We start from the raw sequence: 13,457 nt of genomic DNA, 5'->3' as shown, positions 1-13,457 counted from the left end.
TGAACACAGGCAAAAGCTTAAGTCAGCCCCAGGGATACCTCCAGACAGGGAGCTCCCTTGGAAGACAACTGTTCGCAAGATGAGCCAAAATAAAAAACACCCTCAGGAGAACAAATCAGCAGGTGACTTTACAACCAAGAAACTCAGATGGGGAGCATGCTTGGAGACTAAAGCTGTTCAAAGAGATAAACAGGCTAATTCAATCCATTGATAGAGAATTAGTAATCTGGAAGAATCATCCATAATGTGGAGTAGAGAAAACAGAAATGAATAACATGAAAAGGAGTTGATAGGAAAGATGAAATGAGCCACTCCAACATTTGGCATTGTTTGCTTAGAGCTACTCTCACAGTGCTGGTTTGTTTTAATGCTCCAGTGAGAACAATTGCAGGTACAATGGTTAGTTCTGTCCAGTGGCATCTGTGGGCATCTGGCTTTCAGCAGCTCAGGGCCATCTGTTTCTTTCTTTCTTTTTAAATTTATTTACTTAATTTATTTGGCTGCACCGGGTCTTAGTCACGGTATGTGGGATCTAGTTCCCTGACAAGGGAACTAGTCTTAGCCACTAGATCACCAGGGATGTCCCTGTTTCTTTGTTTATTGTACTTTCTTGACCATTAACGTCATACTTTCCCAAAATAGTCTTGCGATTGTGTTATTTCCCAAAGAATAGGGACAAAGAGATTATCCTAAGGGTTAAAGTACCTGCTGACTCTTAAAGTGTTCAATTTTATTGGCCCCTGTCAGATGACTCTCAGATGAGAATAGATCACATTCCAAGGCTGTTTATTGCCTATCATTAAACCATCAACTTCTAAATATAGTGGCGATAGAGATGTCAGCCAGTTATCAAACACAGTTATGTTCTGATAAATAACCACAGAGGGAGCTGTCTTTAAAAGGCCAGGCAACAATGTCAGACACCACCCAGGACCCAGAGCCTCCCATTTCCCAGCAGCATGCAGGGAGAGGCTGAGTTCTGCACTGGGTTGATTGCTTCTATAGTTGCTTTTTCTTTTTCTTTTTTTTTAATGTTTGGCTGCATCATGTCTTAGTTGAGACGTGTGGGATCTTCACTGTGGCACTCGGGCTTAGGTGCCCCGTAGCATGTGAGATCTTAGTTCCCTGACCAGACCACGGATCGAACCTGCAACCTCTGCACTGCAAGGCAGACTACTGGACCACCAGGGAAGTCCTGATTGCTTCTAAAGGAAGCTGAGCAACGTTATAACCTCCTTTTAAAAGAGGCTGATTGCTTCTTACATTTCTTTTATTAGGAAACTTTTAAAACAGTAGGAAGAATATAAATACCCATATACCCACCACCTAATCCAATATTGCAACATTTTCCCTTATTTGAAAATATGGCAAATGGCAAATATATATACATATAATTATATGTGTGTGTATATATATACATACACACATATAAAACATATAATACACACATATAAAATATATATGTTTAGCCGGTGCATTTCAATGTGAATTATAGAGATCAAGGCATTTTATGCTTAAATATTTCAGCATGCATACCCAAAAATCTAAGGACATTTGCCTGCAATATGATTATGCCTAAGAAAATTAATAATTCCTAATATTACTTAATGGGCTTCTCAGATGGCTCAGTGGTAAAGAATCCACCTGTCGATGCATGAGACCCAGGTTTGATCCCTGGGTCGGGAAGATCTTCTGGAGAAGGAAATGGCAACCCACTCCAGTATTCTTGCCTAGGAAATCTCATGGACAGAGGAGCCTGTCGGGCTACAGTACATGGGGTCTCAAAAGGGTCGGACATGACTTAGCAACTAAACAACAACAACAATATTACTTAATATTAATCAATATTCAAAGTTTTTCAATGGTTCCCAAAGTATTTTTTTATGGTAATTGTTCTTTCAAGGGCCAGTATTCTTGAGTCAAGGATCAAGCACTTTATTTTACTGTTAGATCTTGTTAGTCTCTTTATTCTAGAACAGTCCCCTTCTTTCTGTGACAATGATCCTTTGAAGAGACTTGGCCAGTTGTTTTGTAGGATATTCCGCATGTTGGTTTCATCAAACTGTACTCTCATGGTGTTTTTAACTTGTTCCTCAAATTTCTGCTTTTTCTTTAACCTAGAAATTACTCTTAAAGGCCTAATTAGATTCCTTTTTTTTTTTTGGCTGCACTGGGTGGCTTGTGGGATCTTATTAATAGTTCCCCAACCAGGGATTGAACCACTGGACCACCAGGGAATTCCCTTATAGGCCTAATTAGATTCTGATTACATGGTTTGGGCAAGAATACTTCATGAATGACACCAGGTATCAGTTTCCTATGGGTGCTATAACAAATTAATACAGACTTGATGGTTTAAAAAAAACAGATATTTCTTGCTTCATAATTCTGGGAGCCAGAAGTTCAAAACAAAAAAATCAAGGGGTCCACAGGGCCTGGCCCACTCCAAAGACACGAGGGAAAAATCTGTTCCTCCAGCTTCTGGCGGCTGCTGGCATAACTTGACTTGTGGCCAATGTGGAGTCCTATCCCCAGGTCACAAGTGTGGGGTCTTGCACTAAGGCCATAGAATTGGAGCCCAGAACCAAGGTCACCTCTGAAACTGACTGAGCCCCTTTATAAGCTTCCTGACCCCAGTTAAGCAAAAATGCCCACCCTGGTAGTCACTCTACAGCACCCTAACCCATTACCTAATGCCACTCTTTCAGCAGGAATTATGTCTGGAAACTATGAAAATTGGCTACTAACTCACGAAACTCGTCGGCTCTCCCTTGAGCCAGCCCACTGTTCTAACAGCATCCCATTGACTCTGCCCTGTCTGTTAGGAGATCGGCCTGCTGTGCTCTCAGCACTCTCATCTCTGCTCTTTGTTCTTAATAAACTCACTCCCTTCTGAAATGCTCTGTGTCTGGAAATTCCAACCCGCACTTGGACTGCTGTGACAGCCACATCACTCCAGTCTCTGCCTCTGTGTCACACTGCTTCCTCCTCTATACTTGTGTGTATTGAGTCTTCTTCTGCCTCCCTCTTATAGTGATAAGTGTGATTACATTTAGAGTTCTCCCAGACAACCCAGGAGGATCTCCCCGTTGCAAGACCCTTGATTTAATCGCATCTGCAAAGACCCTCTTGATCCCAATGTAAGATAACCTTCACACATTCTAGGGATTAAGGCATGGATATCTTTTGTTGTTGTTCAGTCAATTCAGTCGTGTCAGACTCTTTGCCACCCCATGGACTGCAGCACGCCAGGCTTCCCTGTCCTTCAGGGATATCTTTTAGGCGATTATTTTTTGCAGTCTACCAAATGCTATGTACTTCACAGGGCTTTGTGTCAGGGGGATCATAATGTCTACTTGTTCCATTATTCTTAACCTTAGTGTGATTACCCGGTTAAAGTAGTGACCCCCAGGATCTCTTTCTTGTAGAGGTACTTTTTGCCCTTTTGAGTGGCAAGATGGGTTATTTCTTTGGCAATATTACCAAACCACGTTTGTCTGCCTGATGCACAGCAAGCCAAATGTTAGGTTTGCAGCAGAGGGCTTATTCATAAAGCAGCCAAACAAGGGAAGAGAGGACAAGCCTCAGATTTACTTCCCAAAAGACAAGGGGCTTGGGATATTCATGGGATAAAGCTGAGGTGTGATGAAAGGTAATTGGAGATAAGAGAAAGGTGCTGTGATCAACATTCTGCATGGGAACAACTAAGCTACAGGCCTCTTATTGGGACCTGTGTTCAGAAAATGACTGCGTTAGCAAGGTCTGAGAATGAAGCTTTGTCCTTCTGATGTCAAAATGTCATCCAGCAGACACTTGTGCATGTCCAGATGGAGGGTCTTAACTGGCTCTAGCTCAAACCAGACACAGCCAGCTCCAAGTCTCAAAAAACAACTTGGGCAAACATTGTTTGGGCTATGTGGTGTTTGGAGGACATGCAAGTTTCTATAAAAACAAAGTGAGCTTGATCAGTGAAGGCAGGTTACTATTATTACTTATTAACAGCTAACTGCTGACTACCCTTGGTTTCAGCACCATGTAAATGAATATCCAGCCTCCATCACACTTAACCTAATGATTTTGGCATCCACTGATGATCTTTGCCTGTGTAGGGGAGGGAAAAGTTTTCTTTGACCTTCTTAGGGTCCGGGCTCGTTCTGAAAAATCAACCTGACAGACAGATTAGCAGAACAGTATACATATTTAAGTTTTACATAACACAAGCCTTCTTAAAAAAAATGAAAGCCCAAAGACATGGCAAAACATACTTGCTTATATGTTAGGTTGAAAGAGGCAATTGTGGGAAAGTGTCTAAACTATGTGGGGAGGCTAAAGGAAGATAAGGATTATTTTAACAAGTTCTGTTTTTGTTGCAGGATCTTCGTTCCCTAACCGGGAACTTAACTCAGACCAAGGCAGTGAAAGCACTGAGTCATCACCACTGGGTCTCCAGGAAATTCCCAACAAGTTTTGTTTCTACAGAATTCTCTTGGTCTCAGCTTTTTGTTCTCCTGGTTCAGGGAGTTCAGTTCAGTTGCTCAGTTGTGTCTGACTCTGTGACCCTATGGACCACAGCTTGTCAGGCTTCCCTGTCCATCACCAACTCCCGCAGCTTGCTCAAACTCATGTCCATCGAGTTGGTGATGCCATTCAACCATCTCATCCTCTGTTGTCCCCTTCTCTTCCTGCCTTCAATCTTTCCCAGCATCAGGATCTTTTCCAATGAGTCAGTTCTTTGCATCAGGTGGCCAAAGTATTGGAGCTTTAGCTTCAGTATCAATCTTTCCAATGAATATTCAGGACTCATTTCCTTTAGGATGGACTGGTTTGATCTCCTTGCAGTCTAAGGGAGTCTCAAGAATCTTCTCCAACACCACAGTTCAAAAGCATCAATTCTTCGGTGCTCAGCTTTCTTTTTAGTCCAACTCTCACATCCGTACATGACTACTGGAAAAACCCTAGCTTTGACTAGACGGACCTTTGTTGGCCAAGTAATGTCTCTGCTTTTTAATATGCTGTCTAGGTTGAGGGAGGGTGCCTTTCAAATGAGAACTGCCACTCAAGTTTACAAAATGATGATTTTCCAATTTGGTTACTTTTTCTATACTTTTATATTCTCCTGGAAAATAAGTAATCTCTCATCAACTGGTACTTTAACCTGAATTTACTTGTTCCTGCAAAGGTAAGGGAAATGGTTCATTCTTTTCCTGTATTTATAGTATTGTGTAAGAGGTAGGTGTGTAAAAAGTGTCCTCCAGTGGTGGTAAATGAATTTCCCTTCTTTTTTGTATACATGGGTCCAGGAAATTTTCCTGTGGTTCCCCATGGCCGTATCAAATGCCTCATTGAGACTCAGACATCCTGACACACTGCCCTCCCCTTGATCTCTCCTTTTAGAGCCATGAGCAAGGAACTGCCACTGGGGTTGGCATGACCTCTTCAGTGAACCCGTGTTAGTTATTGTCTGTCAGGCTCCTACCTCCAACGGCAAGGGCACTTGAACGGCTTGAGGAATTCCAAAATAACAAAAGCAAGCTTGGTGAAGGTTGAACAACATTCCTTAAATTGGTTGATAGGAACATCACCAAGTTAGCTGGGCTTAAGATACTGAAGCACAAAGGTGATTGTACATCATTCTTCCCTCCAACCTCTCCCTCTCTCAATACACATTGGGTTGGGTCATTCACTATGGGCCCCACCTTTGTGGCTGTATTTTTGCCAAATTACCCAGAGGTCATTTATTTATCTTTTTTCTTCTATTTATTTATTTGTTCCTTTTATTTCCTTCTATTTAGTTTTTGTGTGCGTGCTAAGCTGCTTCAGTCGCGTCTGACCTTTTGTGACCTGGTGGACTGCAGTCTGTCAGGTTCCTCTGCCCATGGGGATTCTCCAGGCAGAAATTCTGGAGTGGGCTCCCATGCCCTCCTCCAGGGGATCTTCCTGACCCAGGGATGAAACCCATGTCTCTGGTCTCCTGCACTTAGAGACGGGTTCTTACGCCACTATTTAGTTTAAAAATATTTATTTACTTGACTGCAGCATTCGAGATCTTTAGTTGCTGCATGTGAACTTAGTGTCATGTGGGATCTAGTTCTCTGACCCGGGACTGAACCTGGCCCTCCTGCATTGGGAGAGTGGAGTCTTAGCCACTGGACCACCAGGGAAGCCCAGTTATTTCTGATAAGTATCTTATTTCTCCATCTGTGTCAGAAAAGTAGAGCAGATCCCCTGCCCCCAGTCAGGCCGCCTGTATTTCTCTCTTCATATTTGTTCTCAGATATCCCCATGTCCGCCCCCTAGGCCTGCAGACTCCGCCTCTGTATGTGTGCCCTGTGTGGTAACAACGCGGTTTACTGGCCAAGATAAAGTATTATGAACACATCAGTTTACTTTGAGAACTGGCAACGAAAGGGGAGAAAGGAGGCATTTTATCCTGCCTTTCCCACATGAACCATGTTTCAGGGTAACTGAACAACCTTGATGAGGGACACTTCTTTTTCATTAAAGAATTCCAGTTAATAAGTGAAGGAAAATAATATAATTAAAAAACCAGTATTTCATAACCCCGTCTGAAATAACTGATTCAGGCAAAACTCATCTGTGTATGTAACTGTCAGTTGGAAGGTTGATGGGGAAACCTTACGCAGCAGAGTTAATGGCCATCTGAACACATCACGTACCCTCAGCTTTGCTCAAGAGAGGGACAAGCAAGCAATACAAGCACAATAGGAAACACACAGCACCTGAGAAGGAATCTTGTCCTACGCTCCTCCTCACCCAGTGGAATCGGAATCTAATTAAACCTTCAGGTTTGGTAAGTGGAAACACAAGGGATGGAGGAAAAAGTTAAATGACACTCTGAGGAAGAAATAGACGAACCTAGAGAGTAAAACATTCTACAGGACAAAATGAATCTGCTTCTGTGTAGATGGTATCCAAAAAAATAAAATAAAAGAGAGAGAGAGAGAAAAGAGAGGAGAGGTGAACTACTGTAGATTAGAGAGATTTAAGAAATACCAAATGCAACAAGTAGATTTTCTTGGGATCCTGGTTTGAACAAATCAACTAAAATAAAACATCTGATGAAATTTGAATAACCAACTTGGGCTTTAGAGTATACCACAGTTATTGTGAATGTTTTGGGTGTGCAAAGGCATTCAGTTCAGTCACTCAGTCCTTGCAACCCCATGGACTGCAGCACGCCAGGCTTCCCTGTCCGTCACCAACTCTGCAGCTTGCTCATACTCATATTCATCGAATCGGTGATGCCATCCAACCATCTCATCCTCTGTCATCCCCCTGGCCTTCAGTCTTTCCCAGCATCAGTGTCTTTTCCAATGAGTCAGTTCTTCACATCAGGTGGCCAAAGTATTGGGAGTTTCAGCTGTAGCATTAGTCCTTCCAATGAATATTCAGGACTGATTTCCTTTAGGATTGTATGGTTGGATCTCCTTGCAGTCCAAGGGACTCTCAAGAGTCTTCTCCAACACCACAGTTCAAAAGCATCAACTTTTGTTGCCAACCTTTGTTGGCAAAATAATGTCTCTGCTTTTTAATATGCTGTCTAGGTTGGTTATAGCTTTTCTTCTAAGGAGCAAGCGACTTTTAATTTCATGACTGCAGTCACCATCTGCAGTGATTTTGGAGCCCAGAAAAATTAAGTCTGTCACTGTTTCCATTGTTTCCCCATCTATTTGCCATGAAGTGATGGGACCGGATGCCATGGTCTTTGTTTGTTTGTTTGTTTTGGTCTTAGTTTTTTGAATGTTGAGTTTTAAGCCAACTTTTTCACTCTCCTCTTTCGCTTTCATCAAGAAGCTCTTTAGTTCTTCTTCACTTTCTGCCATAAGGGTGGTGTCATCTGCCTATCTGAGGTTATTGATATTTCTCCTGGCAATCTTGATTCCACCTTGTGCTTCATCCAGCCTGGCATTTTGAATGATATACTCTGCATGTAAGTTAAATAAGCATGGTGACAATATACAGTCTTGACATACTCCTTTCCCAATTTGGAACCAGTCTGTTGTTCCATGGCCAGTTCTAACTGTTGCTTCTTGACCTGCATACAGATTTCTCAGGAGGCAGGTAAGGTGGTCTGGTATTCCCATCTCTTTAAGAATTCTCCACAGTTTGTTGTGATTCACATAGTCAAAGGCTTTGGCGTAGTCAATGAAGCAGAAGTAGATGTTTTTCTGGAACTCTCTTGCTTTTTTGATTATCCAACGAATGTTGGCAATTTGATACCTGGTTCCTCTCTGCCTTTTCTAAATCCAGCTTGAACATCTGGAAGTTCACAGTTCATGTACTGTTGAAACCTGGCTTGGAGAATTTTCAGCTCTACTTTGCTAGCGTGAGATGAGTACAATTGTGTGGTAGTTTGAACATTGTTTGGCATTGCCTTTCTTTGGGATTGGAATGAAAACTGACCTTTTCCAGTCCTGTGGCCACTGCAATAGCATTATGATTATGTAGTAAAATGTAATAAAATAAAAAAAAGAATGAGATGCATCCTTAAGAATGTAGGGGTGAAATGTCATGAGGTCTGGGATTTGTTTTAAAATACTTCAGCAAAGGAAATAGACAAAAGGATCAGATGATGCAACGTGGTAACATCTTGATTAACTGCTGAAACTGGATGTTGTGGTACATGAGGTTCACTAAGCTATTTTCTCTAATTTTGCATTTTTGAAAATGTCTATAAAACAAAAAATCAAGTATTACATTGTTGACCACAAACTTTGGATAGAACATAACAAAATTACACCTTGTCTTTACATGCAGTGGGATATATTCTTCTTCCATCAGATAGAATAAATTATCCTAACATTTTCTTATAAATGCAGTTGAAAGTAAAAGATATCTCTAACTGCAAATGAATGTGGCCCTCATCTCTTTATGATAAAGACATGAAGAATGTCTTGAGGGCTTCCCTGGTGGTGCAGTGGATAAGATTCCGCCTGCCAATGCAGAGTACATGAGTCTGATCCCTGATCCAAGAAGATTCCACACGCCGAGGAGCAACCAAGCCGGTGCACCACAACTACGGAGCCTGAACCCTAGAGCCAGAGAGCCGCAACTACTGAAGCCGGAGTGCTTGGAGCCTGTCCTCCACAAGAGAAGCCACCACAATGAGAAGCCTGAGCACCCCTAGGAAGAGTAAGTTCCACTCACTGCAACTAGAGAAAAGCCCACACAGTGACGACCCAGCACAGCCAAAAATAAATAAAGTTAAAAAAAAAAAAAGTCCTGAACATTCCTACCATCTTATCCAGGCATTGCATTTTCTCTCCATATGGAGGAAAGCTGTGGCTGTCCCACTCAGCTGCAGGCTCTTTTCACAGCATCTCCTCTAGGACGAAATGCTCTTTTCGCATGTAATTGCCACGGTGCTTATTTCTCTGCCAGGCTGGCCTGGGAGAAGCTTCTCACCTGCATTTTACAGGTGCATTGTACAGGAGAAGCTGCTCTCTGCTTCATGAAGGATAGCTTCTCATCCCACCTTAGAATTACAATGCAGCTGGTTTTTAATTATCTTACGAGCTCCTTACGCTCTACCCCTGTGAAGAACAAACTTCTTCTGTGATAGGAAAGAATGTGAAGTCAAAAGGAGGATTTGACTTGCCAGAGTCACAGATTTTCACAGTCAATAAGCACACTAGCTTCCTTCCCCAAGTTCACTCCCCATCCCACACGTGTGCACGGGGAAAACAGACACGATGACGCGCAATGACAGAAACAGAGAGATCCTGCAAATATTCATTCTCCTTCATTAAAAATGTTAAGTTATAAACATTTTGATTCATAAATAGTCAAAGTGCATGGTGCACCTCATCCTTTCTTGAAGCCAAATGTCCTGCCCTCCTAGAGCTTTCACCAACCCTCTCCAAAACCAATATTTTACCCCAAAGAGGTAAGTCTTCCCCAGTTCCCTGAGTTCACATTTATTTAATGCTACAGGCCCACCTAGCCCTGCCCAAGAAAAGGACCAGTCATTGTCCCAGGAGGGCAGAAAGGGCAGGGGGATGCACAATGTAGAAGGGAAGCGCTCCCAGGTACAGGCAGCTCCTCCTGGGTGGGAGAAGCCAGGTTTTTAGTCTTAAAGGAATGATCTCCCTGTCAAAGATAAGTTGATTTTGCAAAAGGCTAGAGTCGAAAGGAAGGTGGAACTGTCCTCTAGGCTCCTCCCGCAGACACTCTGCAGACCCACGGTCCTGAGGCTCAGTTCGGGGCCCTCTGCCCTCATGGTGGGTGCAGTTTACAGTGTTCCGTAGACACTGACTTTGACCAAAGAGATGCTCTCCATGTACTGGTTCCGGCCTTTCTCATACAGGACGTAGAGTTGCGGGGCCTGGTCCTTCCCACCCACGCTGCCCTCCAGGGTGGTCAGCGATGAGTAGCCACTGGGCCCCGGCCACAGCTGGACCGTCTCCTTCCGCCAGGAGGTACCATTGCTGAAGCTCCAGCGCAGGGTCAGGTTCACTCCTGGGAACAGCAGCGGAGTCAGGGAGACGCAGGGCTTCCCTCCTGGACAAGGCGGCCTTCTTTCGGTCACAGGGGCTATCCCGCCCACCCCACCGCACCTGGCATATACTCACGGAACTCTGGATGGGCTGGGTTGGAGAAGAAGACAATGCCGGAGCTGGTGGCTACAGCCCCTGCAGCTACTACAGGGTCCACGAGCTCCGTGTCAAAGGTCACATCCCGAGGCCTCAGGGTGTCACAGGCGTCGTAGCTGCGGAGGATGATGCGGCAATGGCAATGGTAATTGTTTTGGTTCCGCGCGTTGATGACCACCGAGCCGTCGGGGAGCTCGTAGGGCTGAGCGGAGAGAAGAGGGCTTCAGGAAGACGCAGGGCCCAGGGCAGGGGCAGGGCCCAGTGCCCCGTCCCCGAGGGAGCAAGGCTGGCTGGCACAGAGCTGGGCAGCCAGACCCGGGGTCTGTGAGTGAAATGGGCCTCTGGAGGGCCGAGCAGGTCGGGTGAGTGGGGAACAGCTCGTGGAATTCTCACCTGGCACTCGTCGGGGTTGAAGTCGTTTTCCCGCTTGGGCTGGCCATAGGGGATGCCGCTGACCCCACCTCCGTAGCGCCAGGAGACACCGTGGTCATCGCTGAGCAGGCAGAAAACCCCGTCCCGCTCCAGCGTCCCGTGGCCACACACGATGAGCCGGCCCTTCCGAGGCTCCCGCTGTTTCTGTGGGGAAAGGATTGGGGTGCTGCAGATGGATACACTGAGGAGGCTCAGAGGTAGGGAAGGGGGACCCCTCACCTCCTAAGTGTGAGGATACACCTGGTCTCCTTCCGTTCTGTCCTTGCTGCGGGTCCCACAAGCCTTGCAAACACCCACTGATTGAATTTAGCTTTTTGGCAGAATAAACTCCTTGGGGGCATACAGGGTATACTCTGGACAGGCTGTGCGAAGGACAAGGAGGCTAAGCCACAGGCATCAGATGGGAGCTTAAACCCAACCTGTGTTCATGGACCAAGCTGTGGCCCATGGCACAGGCTTGTGTCTGCCCAAATGAAGGAGAGTTGTTTTCCCTAATCTGCATGGGATTTTCTAATTTTTTTCTAATCTGTACATGGATTCAGTTCAGTTGCTCATTCATATCTGACTCTCTGTGAGTCCGTGGACTGCACCATGCCAGGGTTCATGGATTGTTACATGGTTTGGGGCAGCCCTGTGGACAACCCCCAAATGGAATGCCACTGGCAAAATTCCACCTTCCCTGGGTAGAGTGTTCTTCCCAGGATGTCCCTTTCTTCCATGGAATCTCATCTAAGACAGAAAAATGTGACTTCACAGGATCTTATCTTTGCGAAGGAGTCCGTTATGGGGCAGGCTCTCTACAAGGCAGCTCCTTCCACCGATCTCAGGACAGAGACCTGAATGCCAGAGCCTGGTCCTGGGGCAAACATCTCGGTGCCTATATCCAGGGAGAGGTTCCGTGGCGAGCTCCAGGAAACACCATCATCCTTACTCCACACCAGCATGGTAGAGGCCACCTGGCAGCCAGCCTTATGAGCACAGAGGGAGTAGAAAAGGAAGACCACGCCTGTCGTCGTGTCGCTAACCACTGCCCCCAAGTTCAGCCCATCTGGGGTCTCCCCATCATCCACAATGAAAGCTGTCGGAGACCATGTACTGCCTAAAGAAAAAAAGGAAGAGACCCAGGGTAAGGACTTTGAAGGTGCCCTTTCCACCACTCCCTGCCATTTTCACCTCCTGGCTAGGGGCCCAAGGCCTTATGGCCCCAAGGCCTACACGATCGACACCTTCCCTCCTTAGGTTCTTTCTACTTCTCAGGGATCCAGCAGCCTTAGGGCCCTAAAGGCAGGTCAAGCTCCCAACCCATCCAACCTCTTGTGACCCAGTCATCTTTATACCCTGGTCCATAGACCTCCGCAGAGCTATGAATTTAGCTCCTTTATCCGATGTCGACATTTTTCTGGCCTCAGCAAAGGCAAGGAGAGTGCCCCGAGGAGTGGTGGTGATGAGCGGGATTCGAAAGGTGTCCACAGAGCCGATCTGCTTCCCACTCACCCACAGCAGTTGCTCCATGGTCACAAGTGGATGAACCTAGGAAGAGGAAGGGTCAACAGAACAAAGGTAACTTTGGGTTTCAGAGTGAATGAAGAGTGTCCTGGAGTCAGATTTCTCTGGGAGAGGCAGGGTGATGGGGATCCAGGGTGCGAGCTGGGGTCCCAGAACTAGGAAGGGGAACCCGAGGAGAGTTTAGAGCGAAACTGGTGGCTCAGAGCGAGGAAGAGGCTATGACGGGAGAATAGAGCCCTCAGGGACAGGGAGACCTCAAATGGGGAAGAAACCTGAAAGAGGAGACTCAGAGGGAAAGAGGACAAGGACCCAGAGAGGGAAGGGGACTAGGAAAGGAGGAAACGGGGTCGGAGGGTTCCTTGGAGGAGAAAGCTATCAGCAGCCCCTGTCCCGGGGGGGACAACCGGGCACAGACAGCCCGCGTGGGTTGGGGACGGAGCTATGCGAATGGGTACCCACCAGACTGAAGTCATCCTTTGCTCTGGCCCCGACTCCTGCAGGAGACATCAGCAGGAAGATCGCGGAAAAGATCTGAACCCTACAGATTCCCCATAATCGGAGCATTCGCGGTCTCCTGGGTTTGCCCAAAGGCACTATACCGGGTCCCTCTTCAGTCATCTCTCCCTCGCGGCGGTCACGACCCTGGCCCCCAGGACTCGGACGCGTGTTGGAGTCGATCAACTGACCCCGGCCCTTTAAACGCTCATATGTCTACCACAAACCCGGCCCACACCCAGCCGCCTAGCCGCGCTTCCGCGACTCTAACTGGTCCTCACAGGACTCTGCACGTGACCTTCAGCGCTTCAGAGCCACTTCGTCCAATTGGCCATCTTTGAAGCCCTGGGGCGCGTGACCCGGGCGGGAAGCGTATTGGATGGGGTGAAGAAGGGGGCTGGCATTACTCCA

At 46.1% G+C, this 13,457-nt stretch overlaps 1 protein-coding gene across 1 annotated transcript; it reads right to left on the bottom strand.

Moving 5' to 3' along the window:
- Positions 1-9,741: 9,741 nt before the first annotated feature.
- NEU1 (neuraminidase 1) lies at positions 9,742-13,332 on the bottom strand. Its single transcript, XM_043907833.1, has 6 exons — positions 13,011-13,332; positions 12,383-12,575; positions 11,882-12,144; positions 11,007-11,189; positions 10,593-10,815; positions 9,742-10,479 (listed from the first exon to the last, which is right to left on the bottom strand). The coding sequence occupies exons 1-6, from the start codon at positions 13,167-13,169 to the stop codon at positions 10,253-10,255; spliced, it is 1,248 nt and encodes a 415-aa protein (XP_043763768.1). The 5' UTR covers positions 13,170-13,332; the 3' UTR covers positions 9,742-10,252.
- Positions 13,333-13,457: the final 125 nt, after the last annotated feature.

The sequence above is a fragment of the Cervus elaphus genome, chromosome 7, assembly GCF_910594005.1.
Source record: "Cervus elaphus chromosome 7, mCerEla1.1, whole genome shotgun sequence".
NCBI lineage: Eukaryota > Metazoa > Chordata > Mammalia > Artiodactyla > Cervidae > Cervus > Cervus elaphus.
This window is presented reverse-complemented; position numbering and strand designations above follow the sequence as displayed.